General features: G+C 33.7%; 1 protein-coding gene across 50 annotated transcripts in view; it reads left to right on the top strand.

Moving 5' to 3' along the window:
• The window catches only part of RIMS2 (regulating synaptic membrane exocytosis 2), a 592,512-nt gene that overhangs the window by 499,794 nt on the left and 73,825 nt on the right, over window positions 1-18,893 (top strand). For 31 of the 50 annotated variants that reach the window (XM_074316891.1, XM_074316853.1, XM_074316856.1 and 28 more), the window contains one exon: window positions 7,653-7,894. The exons of the other annotated variants lie outside the window; for them this stretch is intronic. In XM_074316891.1, the coding sequence (XP_074172992.1) occupies window positions 7,653-7,894 (242 nt within the window). The remainder of the gene's footprint in view (window positions 1-7,652; window positions 7,895-18,893) is intronic. 50 annotated transcript variants of the gene reach the window in all.

Genomic DNA, 18,893 nt, shown 5'->3' with positions numbered 1-18,893 from the left:
TCATAAAAAGTATTTTGTTTTCCATATGTAATGCCTAAATTCAATATAAAATATGCAAGTTTAAGTCTTAACCTAGACACCATGCTATACTTCACAAAGTAATTTACACATTAAAGCTCCCTGTGAGTTTTGCTTCATATCCTCTCCAATTTATTATTTTGTTTTTCTAAATTTATTCACTGGAAGTATAAACCATTGTCTTTGACAAAGAGTACCATCATTGTGTGTGTGTGTGTGTCTGTGTGTGTGTATATATATATTTTTTTTTCTGAGTTCTGTATGATGGCCAGTCAGTATTCTGCCACAGGAGGAGACAGGAGAGGCTAAGAAAAACAAAGCTTATGTGAATAGGTCCTAGGAAACAGGGAGCATGCCACACCACGCAGGGCCATGTGTGGAAGCCTCAGGATGGTCAGGAGGCAGAAAGCAGGAGTGAGGGGTAGGTCTAGGCCAGAGCCTTTATTGGAGGTTCCACGGGAAACACAAGGCCCGGTAGAGTAAATAGTTCAACATTTACTGGTTTGAATAATTCCTGCAGGCTGGGCTTTGGTCTATGGGGCGGCATCTAGTTGCCTGGTAAGGGCCCTGGGATGATTTGGGGGTGGGGTGAGGGGGTTGGCTTGCTGTGAATGGGCCAGATGGAGGAGGTATGACTTTGGATTGGTTAGTTTTCTTATCCAAAGTCATGCATTGGCTGAGCCCTTTGCTATCTCTGAGATTGGCTAGCCCCAGGGAAGGGCAATCTCTCCTTAGCCAGGAAGCTTTCTAAGGTGTCAAAACATCATAATAAACTGAAAATAAAAAAATATAAACAATACACATACATACATGTGCACATGCACACACATATAGTCTTTAGACATTAATTTTTTAATACCCACTAAAATTGAATTAAGAAATATAAAAAAATCTTTACTTGGAGCTTTGTTGTTTAAATGTTTTAAAATATCTGTAATCATTGGTCTATCCATGTACACTACTGACAGAAAGACCTCTTCTTGGTTTTTTTTTATTTCTAAGACCAGAACCCTAATTCCCACCCCCACCCCCACCCCGCCCCCCCAGCAAGCAAGGGACCTGATAACAAACGCTGTCTCAAAAAACACTATGTGCTGCTCTTCTTCACTGCCATTTCCAAATCCCATGGCCTGTCTCTTGAGCCTTGCTGTCTGTTAAAGAAGATAGATGGTGAAAATGTCTATCTTTTCCAGTAAGAAAGCCATTACAAGAGCAATAATGTAAAGTTCACTAAGAAGAACAATATAATATATGTGACATTATGCCACAAATTCCAGGAATTTGAAACAATGAGAGTTATTTCTATGTCCCACAAATCATTTTACCTGACTAACAGATGCTAGGAAACAGGACTTATTTATGTACTTCTCTTTGCTCATTTGTTGTCAGACAAATACAAGGAAAACATAGACTGCAATAATCTTTGTTTCTGCATACAAAGGAATAATATATATTTGGCCTCTTGAAAAAAACCATTCTAGAATGAGTTTTGTTTTTTAATCCCATGAGACTCTAAAAATTTGGGTAAATTCTTCCATGTGAGTTTGAAAGATTGGTTTTAATTAGACATGGGAGTTGTGTAGATAATAATTAGATTTTATCAAGATATATAAGTTTAAGGCATGTTCTCAGTTTCTGAAATGATGCCATGTGACTACACAAAAATAGAGATATTTTAAATTTGAATTTGATCTGTATCAATTTTTCAAAAAAAATAGTATCCACTATTTTTCAAAATAGGGGACTAATGTATTTTGTAATTTATAGACTGAGGAATTAATATCCTTAATATATAACCATTTATAAATTTTTATATATTTTGAAACACATCTAGTGATTTTACGAGTATATGGGCAAAAGTTACAGTCCAAGCATAATTTCATAATATATTATTTTATATGGGTAAGTTATACTCCAAGAATATTTTCACATTATGGTTTAGCTTTCAGTGTTATTTTTGGAGGCATAATGTGAATTTTTATTTAGAGTAATCATTTCAATAGTGTAAAATAGTTATTATTTGTCAAATAATCTACAAACTTGATACATTGATTATAGAGTTGGATGATTAGCAAGAATAAACAAAGCCCTTGCTTTATTTTTTTTTATTTTCATAAAATCTTAACTATTAGTGTTCCTTTGGTATTAGGAAGAATGGTGAAACATGTAAGTTGATACTTGAAGTTGTGAGCCAGCAAGTATACCTTCTGATAATTTGTCAGGTCCTTTTTATGTTACTGGAAATACTATGTAATTATGTGGTAATTACCAGAAGAAGCTGAAATGAAAATGAGTTAGAAGCAAGTCTACTCCTGCCTAAAATATTTACATATAGAAATAATCAGGTTTAGCTGAAAAATGCAGGTGAAATAATAGAAAAACTTAAGGGGATTATGCATACATTGTATTATAAAGTAAAAATTATGAAGTTATTCTGGAAATTTGTAAAGGAGAGATGTTGTTGCTTAAAAATCATATGCTAAGGAAAATTGTGGGGAACAATAGGCAAAGCTGGATTAAAAAGAAAGAGAAAAAGAGCCATGAAGATTTGAAAGGAATTAATTTTTTAAAAATAAATTAACAGAAGTATTACAGTCATAAAAGGTTGGAGGTTAAAAGTACAATAATCTGTAACGTCCTCATATATTAGGTTAGGAAAATGAGGCCCAATGAGTAAGAGAAACTTTTCTGGTAAGCCATTAGTAATGAGGTTTTTGATCTAGAAATTATGATAATATAGTGGAATTTTTGTCACTAGCAAGCTGTGGGGAAAGGAATTTTAGACATTACAGGCCTTCTTGGTGCTCCTTAAACTATCCTAACTAAGCACGATGTCCTCTGTAACCATCAAGGCACTGCTTCCAACCATGAGACCCAAGATCTAAGGACCTTAAACATAACTTTGCTACCAATGACTGTAATCAAGGCAGATGTTTTTAACTAAAAATACTTTATTAATTAGCTAAATATTTCTTCCTAACTCTGGACATCAACTTTGTGGCATAGACACACACACACACACACACACACACACACACACACACACACCCCAATACGTTTAGATACTATCCTAATATGTTATAGTATCTTGATAGAACATATTTATATACAGTCTCTGCAGTGATGTTAAAAGTACTGTTTCAAATTTGTTATCTCCAGAAATCAAAGAATTAGCACAAGAAACTCAGTTTTTACATACTCTTTAGAGAGAGATGTTTTCTTAATGTTTAACTTAAAGGGTTTCTCGACATTAGGGTTGGTCATTGGAATTTCACTTATAAACTAAGACCATGTTTTTATACAGCAATATTTACATTTTACATGCTATTTGCCAGTAAATTGATTAAAACAAACAGTGTCATATCACTTTTGTATCCCATATTTGTAGGGATAGATGTTCAGTAAACTTTGGTTGAATAAATGATTACCACTTTATTAGCCTAAATTTGTAGATGGTCATTTGAGTGAGTAAAATAAAGCTTATTAAATCATAAATTAGGATAATAATTTCAAGTTCAACATTTTAGCAAAGGGAGAGTAATATAAATTTTTTAATTAGGGGAACTTGAGACAGGAGCAGGATTTGCTACACACAAACACACACACGCACACATGCACAACAAGAATACAGAATTCAGGAATTGACACTTTAAAATGCAGACGTCTGCCCAATGACTGGCAACTGGTACAAGCAAGTATGAGTTATCTTGGTGATAGGCATTTGGTTAGCTCTTGGCATCTGCCTCCAGAAACACAGCAGAGGGAAGGAAAAATAATTTAAACCTTTCAAGGTGCCATAATATTTGGGATCTTGGCCAATCTTACTAGATTTTTTCTACTCTGTCATTATTACTATTGTCTTCTAACTTTGGAGCTCTCCAAACCCTCTCTAGCGCCACGTCCTAGCCCAAGATGTTTTAACACTTCCACTCCTACAATTGTTTGTCCACTTCCTAGCTTTAAGTGTCTTTTCTATTCCTGTGCTGCAGTTCTCAAACTCCATTGTGTTAACTGCTAGCCCCTGTATATCTCTATCCACAAAGTTCTGAATCAACCCAGTCTCTAATTCCTTGGATAAGTTCTCTTCTGACCACCTTCCTAGCTTTCAATATGATGAAATGTTTTGACATGACCATGTATTTTATTTACAATGCTACTCTTAAACCCATACTCTCACAAACTCAGAATTTATCTTTGTCATGTGTTTGCTATTTACCTTAATAGGCACCCCCTTAGCGCTAGTCATTCTTTAATTAATACTTTTGGCCCTATGGCCTATAACCTTCATTTAATTTAATCACATACTCCTTTAACCTTTGATATGCTGTTTAAGACTTTGCAGGGAATATTTACAAATATTTCACTTGCCTTTCATCACTTTTCTCCTAATGACTGACAATACCAGATTTGCCTTTTTGAAAACCTTTCAAGATACAACTTTCAACAACTGTAATTATGTCATAAAGTAGATAGCTTGCATTGGCAATTTTACGTATTTTACTTTGACACTACCAAAGATATAGTTTTTCATTGTTTGTCTAAAGCCAAACATTAGAAAACATGTATAAAACAATATTTAGAAATGTAGAAACATTCTGTCTGTTTCTGGGATAAATATATTCCCTTTATTCCCCAATTATACAGGTGACTCGTAGATCATATCATGAATCCAGCTTTCCCAAACTACTGCCTAGTTTAACAAGAGATATCTTTTTTTTTATGTGAATTTCTTTTGGTTGTGTTGTTGTCTGGTTTGAGTTTGTTTGTTTATTTGTTTTGTGTGTGAGCGTGCACGTGAGTAGCCTCTGGTGTTTGAATTTGTCTGTGTCCCCCAGCATTTGGCTAAATCCATATTTAGTATGTGTGCCAGCCAAAGCTAAGCTGCAAATCTCTGCTTCCTTTCTCCCTTCCCCCATGTCAAGAACGTATTTTATGTCAATAAATATTTATTTACAACAGCATTTTCAAAGGTACATTCTTTTTTATTGATGAACATAACTTATTTAAACACCCTCTACTATTAGACATTTATGGGGTTTTCCCTTGTGTGTTTTCCTATTACGATCAATTCTGCAATGAATCTCATTCTTGCTAAATCTCTACTAAATCTGCACTAAATCTTGCTAAGTTTTCCCTTAGGATAAATCCTGAAAGTAGAATTGATATGTTAAAGGTAGTCTTCTTTTTTTTTAAGGCTTTTGACACATATTGCCAAATTGCCCTTCAGAAATTTAACACCAGCAATATTGGAAATTTACCATATTACCAGACTTACACATTTTTTTTTCTTTTAAAGTAATTGATACTGTAGTGGGCCTTTGCTTTCTTAAGCATTTGAAATGATCCTGTATGTTTACAGAGTCTTTACTACAAGTATTCTACAAATCAACAGTCCCAAAACTTTGAAAATTATGTTTGATAGTTTGTTTACTTACAACATTGTTTGCTTGTAGTTTTAGGTGACATCCAGGGAGAAAAGTAAAGGAAACCAATAGTGATACCCTAGCCTCAGTCTCCCTCCCCTCAAAACACAGCATCCTGGGGCAACTATTTATAAATTCGTCTCTGGTGATCTCTATGTTTCAAGGAGAACCCTTTTGTAGATAATGCATTATCTACATTACATAGATAAAGTGAAGAGATGTGTATTTCTTTAAAACCAAAATGGTAATTAAAATATTTATCTACACATTAACTTATCAGTTCCAGTTAGTATTTTATTGTATCCTGCTTGATTTTGGCCAAGTTCTTTACACCCTTTGTATTAAACCTTACAAATTAAAATGCAAATATCAGAAGGTACAGTCAGCAATATTTTGTGAATTTATCTTTTACTTGGTAGGTAGGTAATAGATTAGGTGCTTTTTTTTTTTTTTAGAAAGGAAAAGACTGTATTTTAAGAAAAGAAAAGACTATTAAAATTACACTGATAGTAACCACTTTGAGCACTTCTTATAATTGCAGGAGTCAAACGTGACTTGTATTCATCTTTTGTTGTCGGTATATATTGAGTATTACAATTTTAATACAGTTTTTTCCTTAAAATGTGTATACATTTTTTTGGCTCCCCCAGTATGTGTTTAGGGTAAAAATTCCTACATAACAGGAGCACCAGGTTACTGTGGCTATTGGCATATGTTATTATTTTTCAAAGCCTTAGTCGCAACCAAATTTTGACTTTTCTACACTATGATCGATTTGGGGCATATACACTTCTCTCTTCTCTCTCTCTGTCCCCCCACCCCCATCCCCCCACTCTACCCCCATCAGCCGGTTTATGCCTCATTTCTCCTTGAAACTACTGTGAAGAATAAAATAGTACACTTTACTATATCTTTTTAAAATTTCACATTGAGCCTTTTCCCTCTTAAATACTGGGAGAAAGTGTGTTGATATTAATTAAATTAACGGGTGGTCCTAGCCTTTTTGCAGATTTTACTCTAGGATAGAGAAAAAATATTTTTTTTAAAAAAAAGACCAAGAAATTGAATTAGAGGTAAGAGCTCACCTCAGTGGGTCAGTTTCCTTACTCTCATCCTTTCAATGATGTATGAATACATTTCTAATATTTTTTAGATTTTATTCTTTTATTTTGTTTCTATAATCATGTGTTATACACTCAGATTATCAGAATCAAATTAAAGCAGTAACTATGACTTTTTAATGCACTGAGTTAATAATTGGTGATATATATATGAATCTTCCTATTTCTGCAAAGCAGGCTGCTTCCTTCACATTCTTCCAGGTTTATGGGGCTGGACAGCCTGCTTCCAGATTCTTCAACCCCTGCTCTACCTCCTACCACAGCCCAGTAATCACAGAACAGTCCAGGGTCCTTTCTCTGATTACTACCATTCTCAGAGTTAGTCTCCCAGTAGCTCATCAATCAGCTCACATGCTTCATTGACTCATTGATTGCTTTCTGACCATATTGTCTAGAAAAGTGATAAGGATTTTTCTTTCAAATGAATGCAAAAGGAAAATCTTTCTTTTCTTTATGTTTGGAATGTAGACGTATGTCCATAAATATGAACTTACATAAAGTGAAATAAATTATTTTTAATTCAAAACTAATGGAAACATCAATCCCTGTTAGAAAATTTAACTATTATTAGATAAACTTTATTTGGTTTTTCACATAATGAAAAAACTTATTTTAAAACGGTACTCAGCAATGGATGCTATAATTTTTGCCATTTTTGGTAAAATTTTTCCCACTCATCTCATTTCTTCTTGAAGACAATAGTGAAGCAAATTGGAGACGAATGCTTTTGGAAACCTCTTCCTTACATTATACCGCTACCTGAAAGCATTTTTGCACTTGCAGGACAACATATTCTCCCCAATGAGCCCGGTGATTTTTCATGAATATATTTTTTTTTCCTATGGCCGTGCAAACTAGTGTATTTTTCAACAGCAGAAATGAAATAAGTCTGGTTTTCCATAGTTGCGATAAGGTTGGCCTTGAATAGTACGATCCATTCAAAACCATGGTATTTGAAAATTTTTAATCCTAAAAATATGTCCCATAAATGACAGAATTTAATTATATTCCAGCTGTTTCATCTAAAATACCTTTTCTGTCTTTTCCTTTTTACTCTTGTCTTCACTTGTAATGATCCATCGGCCTACAGTGTCTTTACATCCAAAATGCAAAGCAGACAAACGGGCATCTCAGGGAAGAACATGACTAAAAGCACCAGCATCAGCGGAGATATGTGCTCGCTGGAGAAGAATGACGGCAGCCAGTCTGACACCGCAGTGGGCGCCCTGGGCACCAGCAGCAAAAAGCGGCGCTCTAGCATCGGGGCCAAAATGGTAGCTATTGTTGGCCTCTCCCGGAAAAGTCGCAGCGCTTCTCAGCTCAGCCAAACGGGTAGGCATTTTTTTGTTACTTTTGACTTCATAGCCGAGTTGTAATTAAAATGCATATTCTTTTCTCTTACTCGTTTTATTGCAGTAATATGTGGATGATCCCATGTTCCAGAGGGAAAGGGGAACTTTAAACGAGTCACCTTTTCTGAAATATAACAATAACTTTGTTTTCCAGTGGTGAATGAACCTGCTTTAAAGTAAATCTTGGCCACTGTTCTTGAAACGTGTTTAACGTCCTTCTTCCTCAGGGAGGAGTTAAGCTGTGGTTCCCCAGATTGCCCATTGCTGATCCTTTACAAAGGTGCTCTGATCTGTGAGATGCTTGCTTTTCTTTAGGTCCTCAAGTTGGAACCAGCCAAATTAATTTTTATTCCCAGCAAGTTATGGTGATGAAGATGACACCTCATATTTTGTGTGAATAATATATTCTTATTGCTGACAACCTAACTTCTTTTTCAGTTTGTAAGCAGCATTTGCCAGTAGTATCAATTTTCTCACTGCAGTTTTATTTCCTTGTTAAAACTTCAAGCAACCTCCAGCAGCAGCGATGGAGGAATTTTCTGCTGACAGTGAAGATATGCAAAGCTTTACTGATTTAAAATTCAGTTGCTAAATCACATCTGCAGAAATAAATTAGATCCAACACTCCTATTCAGAAAAGCCACTGTTAGCAATTAAGAAATTTGTGAGTCAAGGCAATGCCTTTTTTCAAATGGGTGTTGATAATTAAACATTAAATCCTGGGTGTCTTGGAAATAATAGCATATCTTTACCTAATAAACAAAAGCATATAATATGGTGTTTCTTTTACAGCAAATAAATTATAGGCAAATGGATTAAATCTCATTTATGTTTGAATACTAGGGTTCTTGTACACAAAAGTCAAGACTTAAACGTGCAACACGAAATAATTTAAAGATACATTAATTCCTGGACCCGGCCGATCTTGATTTTACAAACTATAACAGAGATACTTGAATTTGAGCCTTATATAATAATATTATACTGAAATAGTCATTTGATGGTATTCCTTATAACTTGGCTGTGACTCACTATATTTAATGTGATTATTGTTATAAGAATTGTTTATTTGGTGTATCAAAATGTTATTTTTTATTTTAATATAGAAATAGAAATTTAATTGATGAACACAGATATTTAAATGATTTTAAATTGCTAATATTTATACATAATTAACTGTGTTATGCTAATACCATAAATGTTGGCCTTTTGAAAATGTTTCTATATTTGTCTGGCAGTTAGAACGTTATTTGTTGCAGTTTTCTCTTTAAAAGTTATACATGTCTATAAACCAAAAACTACTCTAAAAAAATAAAGTCTATTAATTAAAAAAATTAAAAACCTAAAACAGACTGTACGTTAGAGAATATGTGGAATTAAACTAAATAATTAATTCCATTTATTTTGGGGTTTTTGATGAATATTAAGCATTTACTATGTGCCAGGCACATGGAAAACAAAGATGAATAAGAAACCATTTATAACCTGAGTTGCTTATAATCTAGCAGAAAATAAGTACTTAAACAGGTTGTTTCGAGGTCATATGTCAGTGGTAGAACTAGAATTGCATAGAAAGTGTGCTGGATGACTGATCCAACCTGGGATTCCGGGAGGAGATAATACCTGATCTAAGGCCTGAACGCAGAATAATTGCTAACCAGGTAAACAACAATTTGAAAGATGTTCCAGATAAAAACCATAAAAAACTGTAATGTACAAAGGCATGGAGGCATTATATATACAGGAATGATAGTCAATTAGGTGTAATTTTAGTCAATTAGGTGTAATTTTACCATAAAATGTTGGACTGAATGTGGCTAGAGATGAGGCTGATGGATAAAAGGGACAAGATCATGGAGAGTTCTGCAGACCATATTAATTTATAGGTTATAGGAAGTTTTTAAAAGTTTTCAATAGAGAATTTATATGGGAAGATTTGCATGATATATAATTTTTAGGACATTCAGGTTGTTATTTATCTAACAAGTAGTTTTTGAGCATCTACCGTATGCCAGGGACTATCCTAAGTAAACCAGGAACAAGACAAGAGATCCTTCTCTTAGAGTTTATATTCTAGTGGGGCTGCAATAAAGAAGTAAACTACTGGAGTGAGCACCTGATAAAAAGTATTTTAGGATGCATTAGCAGAGCAGAACAATAATTCAGATAAGAGGTAAGAACCTGAATGAATCTGAATTGAGTCAATTGTAATAGAGATAGAGCGAGGGTGATAGTTTTAGGGATATTTTAAAGAGCAATGTTAATAGTCAATCATTCGATTTAGTGACTCACTGGATATAGGGAGGTGAAGGAGAGAGAATTCTAAGATGAGTTCCGTATTTCTGGCTTGCATCACTGGGTGGACGGTTGTAGTGCTATTAATGGATATTGGAAGTATAAAAGAAGGAGTAGGTTGGGGGAAGAGGGAGAGGGACGAGTCCTGAGCCCGTGAAGGAGACCGAGAAAGAATGCTCATGAAGAAAAGACAAAAACTATAAGAGTACTATCACAGAGCTAAGAGTCTCATAGAAGAGTTCAAGAAGAGAATGGTCACTGTTTCCGAATGATCAATTTCATGACTTTACAGTTTTGGCATAAATATCCAATATATCTTTCTTCGAAAGTATTTTCATTGAAAAAGTATGTATCTATTAACTATCCACTGAGATTCTGTAACAATATTGGATTGTTTTTTATGTATGAGTTGTTATAGGTTTTTAACCATCAACAGCATTGTGATGGTGGCAGATTTAAGAAATGTAGTCTTGTTCCTTATTATATCATATAGCTCCTTTCTGTATCTATAGCATAAAGCATAAAGTATATAGCATGAAGTATTCCTTTCTGTCGTCGTTTCCATTGATATTCAGTGACATAACAGCTAAGATTTTAATCATGCTTAAAATGTGCAAGCAATTATTTCTACCTACCTACCTAATAGATTTGATCTATTAATAATAGAATTAGAATATCTCTCATTACTGGACTCCAAACTTTCGATGCATTTCTAACTCCCGTATTTGGGCATATATGTGTATGTTTCAAGTAAGATTTTTATGTTTTCTTTTAAGAAAAAACTTGCAATCACAAGCTCCAACAGTATTTAAAACTGAAATCTTCAAATTTAATATCTAAACCATTTGATTATATGATAACATCTAAAGTAATGAATTTGTTTTACGATGTTGGAGCTTACATAAATACATAGAATGTATGGAGTAACTTACCTAAAACCAAGAAATACATTTTTAACTAGCATGTTTGCGTTTTCTAAGATTCATTTAGTATTCCCTTGATTTTCCTGGCATCTATATGGAGATCTGCATGTAATTAAGTTACAGAGTCATTATTTAATGAATGATATACAATAATGTTTTCAAATTTTTAAGGTGGTTTTTATTATTGTAAAAATAAGTATTGTTGCTCTAGTATGGATTTTAAACTAGACAAGACTGCTTCCTTGCCTCCTGAAGAATAGAAAAATAAGAAAATGAGATATTTCTAAAACATAGTGAAATTATTCTCAATAATATCATAGTAATCATATGTAAACAATAATTGGCAAGGGAAACCATATATAAAGGTATATTGGCCAGTACACGTGGCAGCTAAATTATACATCTTTTCTTCTGCCATGCTATTTTGTATTCTGCTTTTCCTGTTAATTGTAAACTCACTTTTAAAGTCACCATTCCTAAAGATTAATTATGACTTGCTAAGCGTTATAACCTAATAGAAAGCATATTGAGAAAATAAGGATGCTTGAATTCTGTTTCGTACTCTGGGTTATATATCAATTATGACCTCTTTAAAAACCTACCCAACATATCTGAGTCATAGAGTGTTCATATGACACAGAGAATTAACACCTGCTGTGCCACAGGATTTTTATAAAGATAACATTTTTAGATGTATAAGAAAATGCTTTGAAAACTTAAAAATCACTTTGTAGAGATGAGACATCAATAGCCAATTTAGCCTCATGAGAGAATCAAGAATTCTGTTTTAGACATGGTGATGTTGAGATGACCATTAGACATATAAGTGCAGTTGTTATGTTGGATATGAGTCTAGATCTGAGTAGGTCAAGACTAGGGATGTAATTTGGGAGGAATCAACAGGTAGTATTTGAAGCCATGGCACTGATAAGATTACTTAGGGTAACTTGAATCAAGGAGAAAGCTAAAGACTGAGCCCTGGGGATACTCCAACATTTAGAAGTCAGGAAGAGAATCCATCAAAGGAGACTTAAGAGAGAGCAGTCCTTAAAGAAGAGGAAAAGAAGAATATGGTATCTTGGAAACCAAATGAAGAAAATATTTTAAGAAAGATGATCACCTATGCCCAGTGCTTCTGAAAAGTCAAATAGGATGAAGACTGAGAATTGACCATTGGATTTGGCAAGATGAAGGAATTGGGTAAATCTTGACAAATCTTACAGTAGTGGACAAAGCCTGATTGGAGCAGGTTAATGAAAATGGGAGGTGAGGTAGAGTCTTGAGAATAATTTCAAGAATAAAAATAAGAACAGCTAATATTTATTGAGCATTCTTTATGTGTGAGGCACTATTCTAAGCACTTTACCTGTAAATCATTTAAACCTCACAACAATGTTATGAAGCAGGAATTAATTACTATTATCCTCATTTACGGATGAGGAAACCAAAGTAGACAGAGTGGAAATGACTTCCCCAAGTTTACCCAGCGAGTAAGGGTAGAAGTTGGGATTTTAATCCAGGCAGTATGGATCTAGAGGCTGCACTCCAAATTATTCTGTCTAGACCAGCACTGTCCGATAGAACTTTTGGCAATGATTATTGTTCTCTCTCTGCACTGTCCAAATATGACATGGTAGTGATAGCCACATGTGGCTATCGAGCCCTTGAAATGTGGCTGGTGCGACTACAAGTTTTATTTATTTATTTATTTATTTATTTATTTATTTATTTATCTATTTATTTGAATTTTTTAACTAAATTAATTTAAATTTAAATAGGCACATGTGACTGGCGACTACATTGGACAGTACAGATGACAACAACTCGAAAGAGAGATTTTTGAAAAAAAGTAAATAAAGAAATAGGACTTGGTGGAGATGGAGTCAAAGAAGAGTTTTATGTTTTTAATGCAAGAGGGGATACTTATGGGAACAACTGACTAGGTGAAAGGGCGTTGGTTCTAGAGCTGAAGTGGAGATCAGCTGTTAAGACCTGTGGAATCTGCTCTTTTCATTTTATAATATTTCTAAGCTCACACAGTACTTTACATTTACTCCAGTTATAACACTTTGTAACTAATTATTTATTTACTTGTCTATCTCCTGGCTAAACTCTTTCTTATTTTGTATATCCTTCTGAGTGTCGTGTTTGGTGTATTGTAGTTTCAAATATAGTGATCTTCAATGAAAGGTCCATGTACTCCTTGGGGTACATGATTAAATTCTCTAGGAAATGGAAAGAAATTTGTAAACTTTTTTTTTTAAAGACAAAAAAGATATTAAGCATTACTAATATTTAAAATATAGCTCTACCCTGGCGTTCTCAGTTCATCTGGATATCAGAGGTTGGTTCACTTGGTCTGGATGTCATGTCTTGCATGCCTTTCTGGAGGTGTTAGTTAGTTTAGTTAACCATCAGAAAATGGGCAAGTGGCTTAAAAAGATTCCTGCAATGAAATTGTCAATCTAGTGTAATACTAATATTGCAATTACACAAATAAGCTACTCCTATCTTCAACAGCCGTTGATGAAGTAAATACAGGGACACTCAAAGATCTGACAAAAAGCTCACCAAAAAATTTAAAGTTATCAGTAAGACTAATAAAATATAGATTCATATCCACTATTATTAACAATGAACTTTACCCTGCGTTTATACTTTATATGGTCTATGGTATGTCTTTGTGAAATCTCTTTTTCAGTTATAACACCATTAACACTACTAAGTAGGAGAAAATTGAGTTTGGAAGGAGACCTTCAAATTGCTCTATTTATCAGCTAGTGTAATTCCAGCTACTATAGTATATAAATTGAAAACTTAATATAAAAGAAGTTTATTTATTGAGCAAATATCAGTTCAATGGAGTTATTCCCAGTTGGGCGGGTGGCCTTCCATCTGGTCAGACAGGGTTTGAGGCTCTTTTCATCCGTGGCTTTACCCTCTTTAGGGCCTTGGAGCCCTCTCTATTCAGTCAGCACATGGGAAGTTTTTATGAGCAAGAAGTGGAAACAGTAAAGTCACTTCTGCTTATATTTCATTGACTTCACTCAGTCACAAAGCTGAGTGCTGGAAAATGGAAGGTTGTGGAATATAGTCTAGGGAGTGCTCAGGAAAAAGAGAAAACAGGTTTGGTAAGAAAACCCATATTTTTAAAAAGTATAACACGCATTACTTCCAACATTTTTCCTGAGAGCTTAAAGTCTTACTTACCATTAGAAATAATGATTTGCAAATATTTATTGCATTTTAATCTTTTAAAATATTTTATATGTTTTATGTATTATAAAAGTATAATCGAATATGTCTATCATTTATAAATATTTTTTTTTTACTGAAATGGAGGGGAGATGATGTTTTAAAAGATTTAAAACAGCTTATCTAGTATGTAATTTTATAAGGCTTAAAACCACTGCTCTAGTATGTAATAGTTCTAAGTGAATGTTTGCTGAATTCAGAGGTCTATTAACAGAGAACGCTGTAATAATGAAGACTAATGGAGATGTTAAGTAGTAGTGTTGTCCTTTCATGTCATTAGAAATCTCAGACTGACACTACAGGATATATAACATATTAAGAATTTAACAAAAAATGTGCCTTTAACACTAAATTTAAGCACATTTCTCACTTTTGAAGTTATAATAACACTACCAGCCATTATTAATTAAAAGTATTGATAGTCATGGTACTATTTGTCATTTGCTAATAATTTCAAGTGATTCAAATATTATAGGTGAAATAAACAAAATCTTATAAGTGGAAGCTATTATTAACATCTTATGAATTGTGTTAAAGTACTTCTATAGCAAGGTACATAGCAATTTTATTGTCAGTGGAAATTAATTAGCATTTAAATTTTAATTGAATTTCATGTTATTTGTCTTAAAAAGAAACCTTATTTTATATATTTTTTATTGTAGTAAGACATACATAACTTAAAGTTTACTACCTTAACCATTTTTAAGTGTACAGTTTAGTGGCATTGAGTTACATTCATGTTGTTGTGCAACCATCACCACCATCCATCTCCAGAACTCTTTTCATCTTGAGGAACTGAAACTCTGCATCCATTAAACAACAACTCTCCATTCGCCTTTTCCTCTGGCTTCTGGAAAACACCATTTTATTTTCTGTCTCTGTGAATTTAACTACTCTACATACCTCATATAAGTGGAATTATACAGTATTTGTTCTTTATGACCGGGTTATTTCGTGTATCCTAATGTCCTTAAGGTGCATGCATATTGTAGTATGAGTCATAATCTCTTTCCTTTTTAAGGTTGACTAATATCCTATTGTATATATGTACCACATTTTTTTTAACCATTCATCTGTCAATGGACATTTGGGTCACTTCCACTTTGTAGCAATCGTGAACAAGGTTGTTTTGAACATGGGTATACAAATATGTCCTCGAGACTCTGCTGTCAATTTTGGGGGGCATATGTCCACAGTGGAATTAACTGGATCATATGGTAATCCTATTTTTAATTTTTGAGGACCTGCCATACTGTTGCCCATAGTAGCTCTACCATTTACAATCTTACCAACAGCACACAAGGGGTTCAGTTTCTCCACATCCTTGCCAACGCTTGTTATTTTTTTATAATAGTCATCCTAAGAGTATGAGGGAATACCTCATTGTAGTTTAGATTTGCATTTCCCTAATGACGAGTGATGCTGAGCATCTTTTCATGTACTTATTGGCTGTTTGTATAAACTCTTTGGGAAAACGTCTATTCAAGTCCTTTGCCTATTTTCTAATTGAGTTATTTTTTGTTGAATTGAAAAAACTTTTCTATAATGGGAAAATATAAGCCTGCTTTTCAGATTCTTAAGTGTCATCTGTGTACTAATAACATGTTGTATTATTATTTATTTGTATTTGTCTGAATACCATTAGATTATAAAGTCCTTGAAGGGAGGAACTATATCACATTCATTTTAATATCTCTGGTAATTAAGATAATAGTTGATATCTACTAAATATTCAATATTTGTTTGAATGAATGAATGAATGAACAGTTCAATTTACATTTGTTATAGACAAGATAACTTAAAACTGTTCCTCAAGATGTTAAATTGGTATGTGGCAGTTTTAAAATCTATAAATGATCATATAGTTATATGTCAAATACTTCTTATCATCTCATATTCTAGTGTTATTTATAGAAAGAATAATAGAACCCTTGAAAGCTAGTGTTAAGGAACTATGTATTTTACACATGCAAATTATCTTACGTTATCTCTATCCAAACATAAAGATCACACTCATTCAAATTATTTAAAATTTGCTACTGAATTCTTATGGTATTTTAATCATTTCCCTAAAGCATAAACTTTACCATACATTTTTTCATCTCTTAATTTAAAAAGGCATTTTGGTAAGTGCTATGGAAGACAAAACTTGACAAAATATAGTTCGTACATTCTCCTAGCTCTTATCCTCAAGGATCATAAAACCTACTAGGAGAAGTGAGTTGCAGGCTTGAGCACATATAACACAAGGTGGAACATGGTAAGGACAAGCAAGATATTCTGTACGTGTAGCAGAATAGAGAGAAGATTTTAGGTCTCATCTCTGCTACATGGACAAGTTATGAAACCTCTCTAACCTCCATTTCCTCACCTGTAAAAATAATGGAATCTCTCTTCTTACCTCACGCGATTGTTATGATCACTTATAAAAGCATTTAAAATATTGTCGAACATATACTAAGTTCTTAATAAATGGCAACTGCTATTGTTAATGTTATTATTAACATCAATATAGCTGTTATTCTTATCATTAGTGCAGTAGTGGAAATTGTCTCTTTCAACACCGATACCAAGGTAACGGTTGATCTGAGCCTTGAATTATAGACGTTTAAACTGTGAAGATGCTGAGACATTTCAGGCATGGGCAACCTTAGACCCAGAGATAAAGACATGCAGTTTATGTATGAACAGAGCAGAGAGTATTTGACACATAGTGGGAAATAAGACTAGCAATAGAGGTTGGGGCCAGATTACAAATACCTTAATGTCAGGCCAAGGAGTTAGAACCATAGAGTTGACAATAGGGAGCTATTATTGCAGGATTCGGAACAGGGTCATGACAACCAAAGCTAGAAAGATTTTGTCAATAAGTAAGTCTAGAGATCAAGAATTGTATTAGTTTAGAGCAGAGGTGATGAGGGCCTGATCCACGTATACTAGTTTTCTATTGCTGCCATAGCAAATTACCACAAACTTAGTAACTTAAAACAAGGCCAATTCAGCAGTCTCTCAAAAGTCTGGGTAAGTTTGGGTGGTTTCTTTGCCCTGTGTTTCACAAGACCAAAATCAAAAGGTCATCAAGGTGGAGTTTTTATCTGAAGGCTCAAGGGAAGACTCCATTTTCGAGGTCATTCAGGTTATTGGCAGAATTTCGTTACTTGCCTCTGTAGGAATGATGTCCCATTTTGTTTGACAAACGTCCCCCTTCATCTTCAAGCACATTGGCTATTTCTTGTCTCTCTGAGTATGCATTCTGCTGTATTTCTTCTGCCATCCAGCTCAAGAGAGTGTTCTGCTTTCAAGGGCTCATATAATTAGGTTGCGCCCCCTGAGATGATCCAAGATAATCTCCCTGTTTTAACATCCTTAACCTTAATTACGGCTGCAAAGTGCCTTTTACCATGTAATCTAACATAATTTCAGATTCCAGAAAATAGTGCATGGACATTTTTGGGGACTATTCTACCTACCACAATGATAATAGCGGAAGGAGATGGAAAATTGAGAAGAATCAAGAAATATTGTAGATATGTTATATAAAAATTATTATTTACATCCTACATGCTTCCTAGGAGAAAATGCAAAATGGAAATAAAAGTTAATCTTCACAATTTACACAACCTGACTAAAGAACATGTACCAGTTATTAAGATAAAAGCTTTTTAATATAAAATTTAGAAAAGAATTTACCAGTCATTAAAAGAACGTAATTAGTAATAGCATGAATTTGTTCATTTTAATTTTCACAACCTTATATGTATGCATTATCATTCCCATTTCACATATCAGCAAACAGATTCAAAAGTTTCATGGTATACAAATACACTCCAAAACTGGTATCCTTTACATGACCCCACTGTGGCTAACAGTATATTTTTATAATTAGTTCTTTTCATATCATTAGGGGGGGAAATACTTTCTCTTCAAAATAAAATTTCTCAGGGAACTACTTTTAATTTAATATTGGTTTTATTTAATTTAATTAGACATAAATTTAAGATGTAAATAGCCAAAGGCATCGTACATGCTAGTAATCACTAAAGACCTAGTAACTGTAAATCACTAAACCATAAAGAGTTTAATTGTAGGCTGAGAAATACAGTCTAAGCAAAAGAAGTCTTTAATTTTATTAAAATAAATGCTTTAAGGTTTTTTAGTATCAGTATATAAACAGAAATGCAATTTTAAGGTAAAAGTCATTTTTAATGCAATTCCCATATACTCTGAAGAGGAGCTACTTGATGCTTTTTATTCAATTGAGTCCTGTTCCTGTTACCTACTAGGAAGACTTCCAGTATTTATAGGTAATTTAATAAAGTCCTAGGTTGGCAATATAGAACTCATGCTTCCAGCATATGGGAAAGGTAGTAGTGTTGGCTCATTGTTCCCCTGGGCTTTGAAAGCTACTTGGTACTGAGGCTTTGTAGAATGAAAAATACTAAGCAGAATAGAACCCATCTTTCCTCTCTGATGCTGCTCTAAGTGGACAAATCCTTCTGACATTTT

This window comes from Rhinolophus sinicus, linkage group LG12, assembly GCF_036562045.2.
Source record: "Rhinolophus sinicus isolate RSC01 linkage group LG12, ASM3656204v1, whole genome shotgun sequence".
Classification (NCBI taxonomy): Eukaryota; Metazoa; Chordata; class Mammalia; order Chiroptera; family Rhinolophidae; genus Rhinolophus; species Rhinolophus sinicus.
This window is presented reverse-complemented; position numbering and strand designations above follow the sequence as displayed.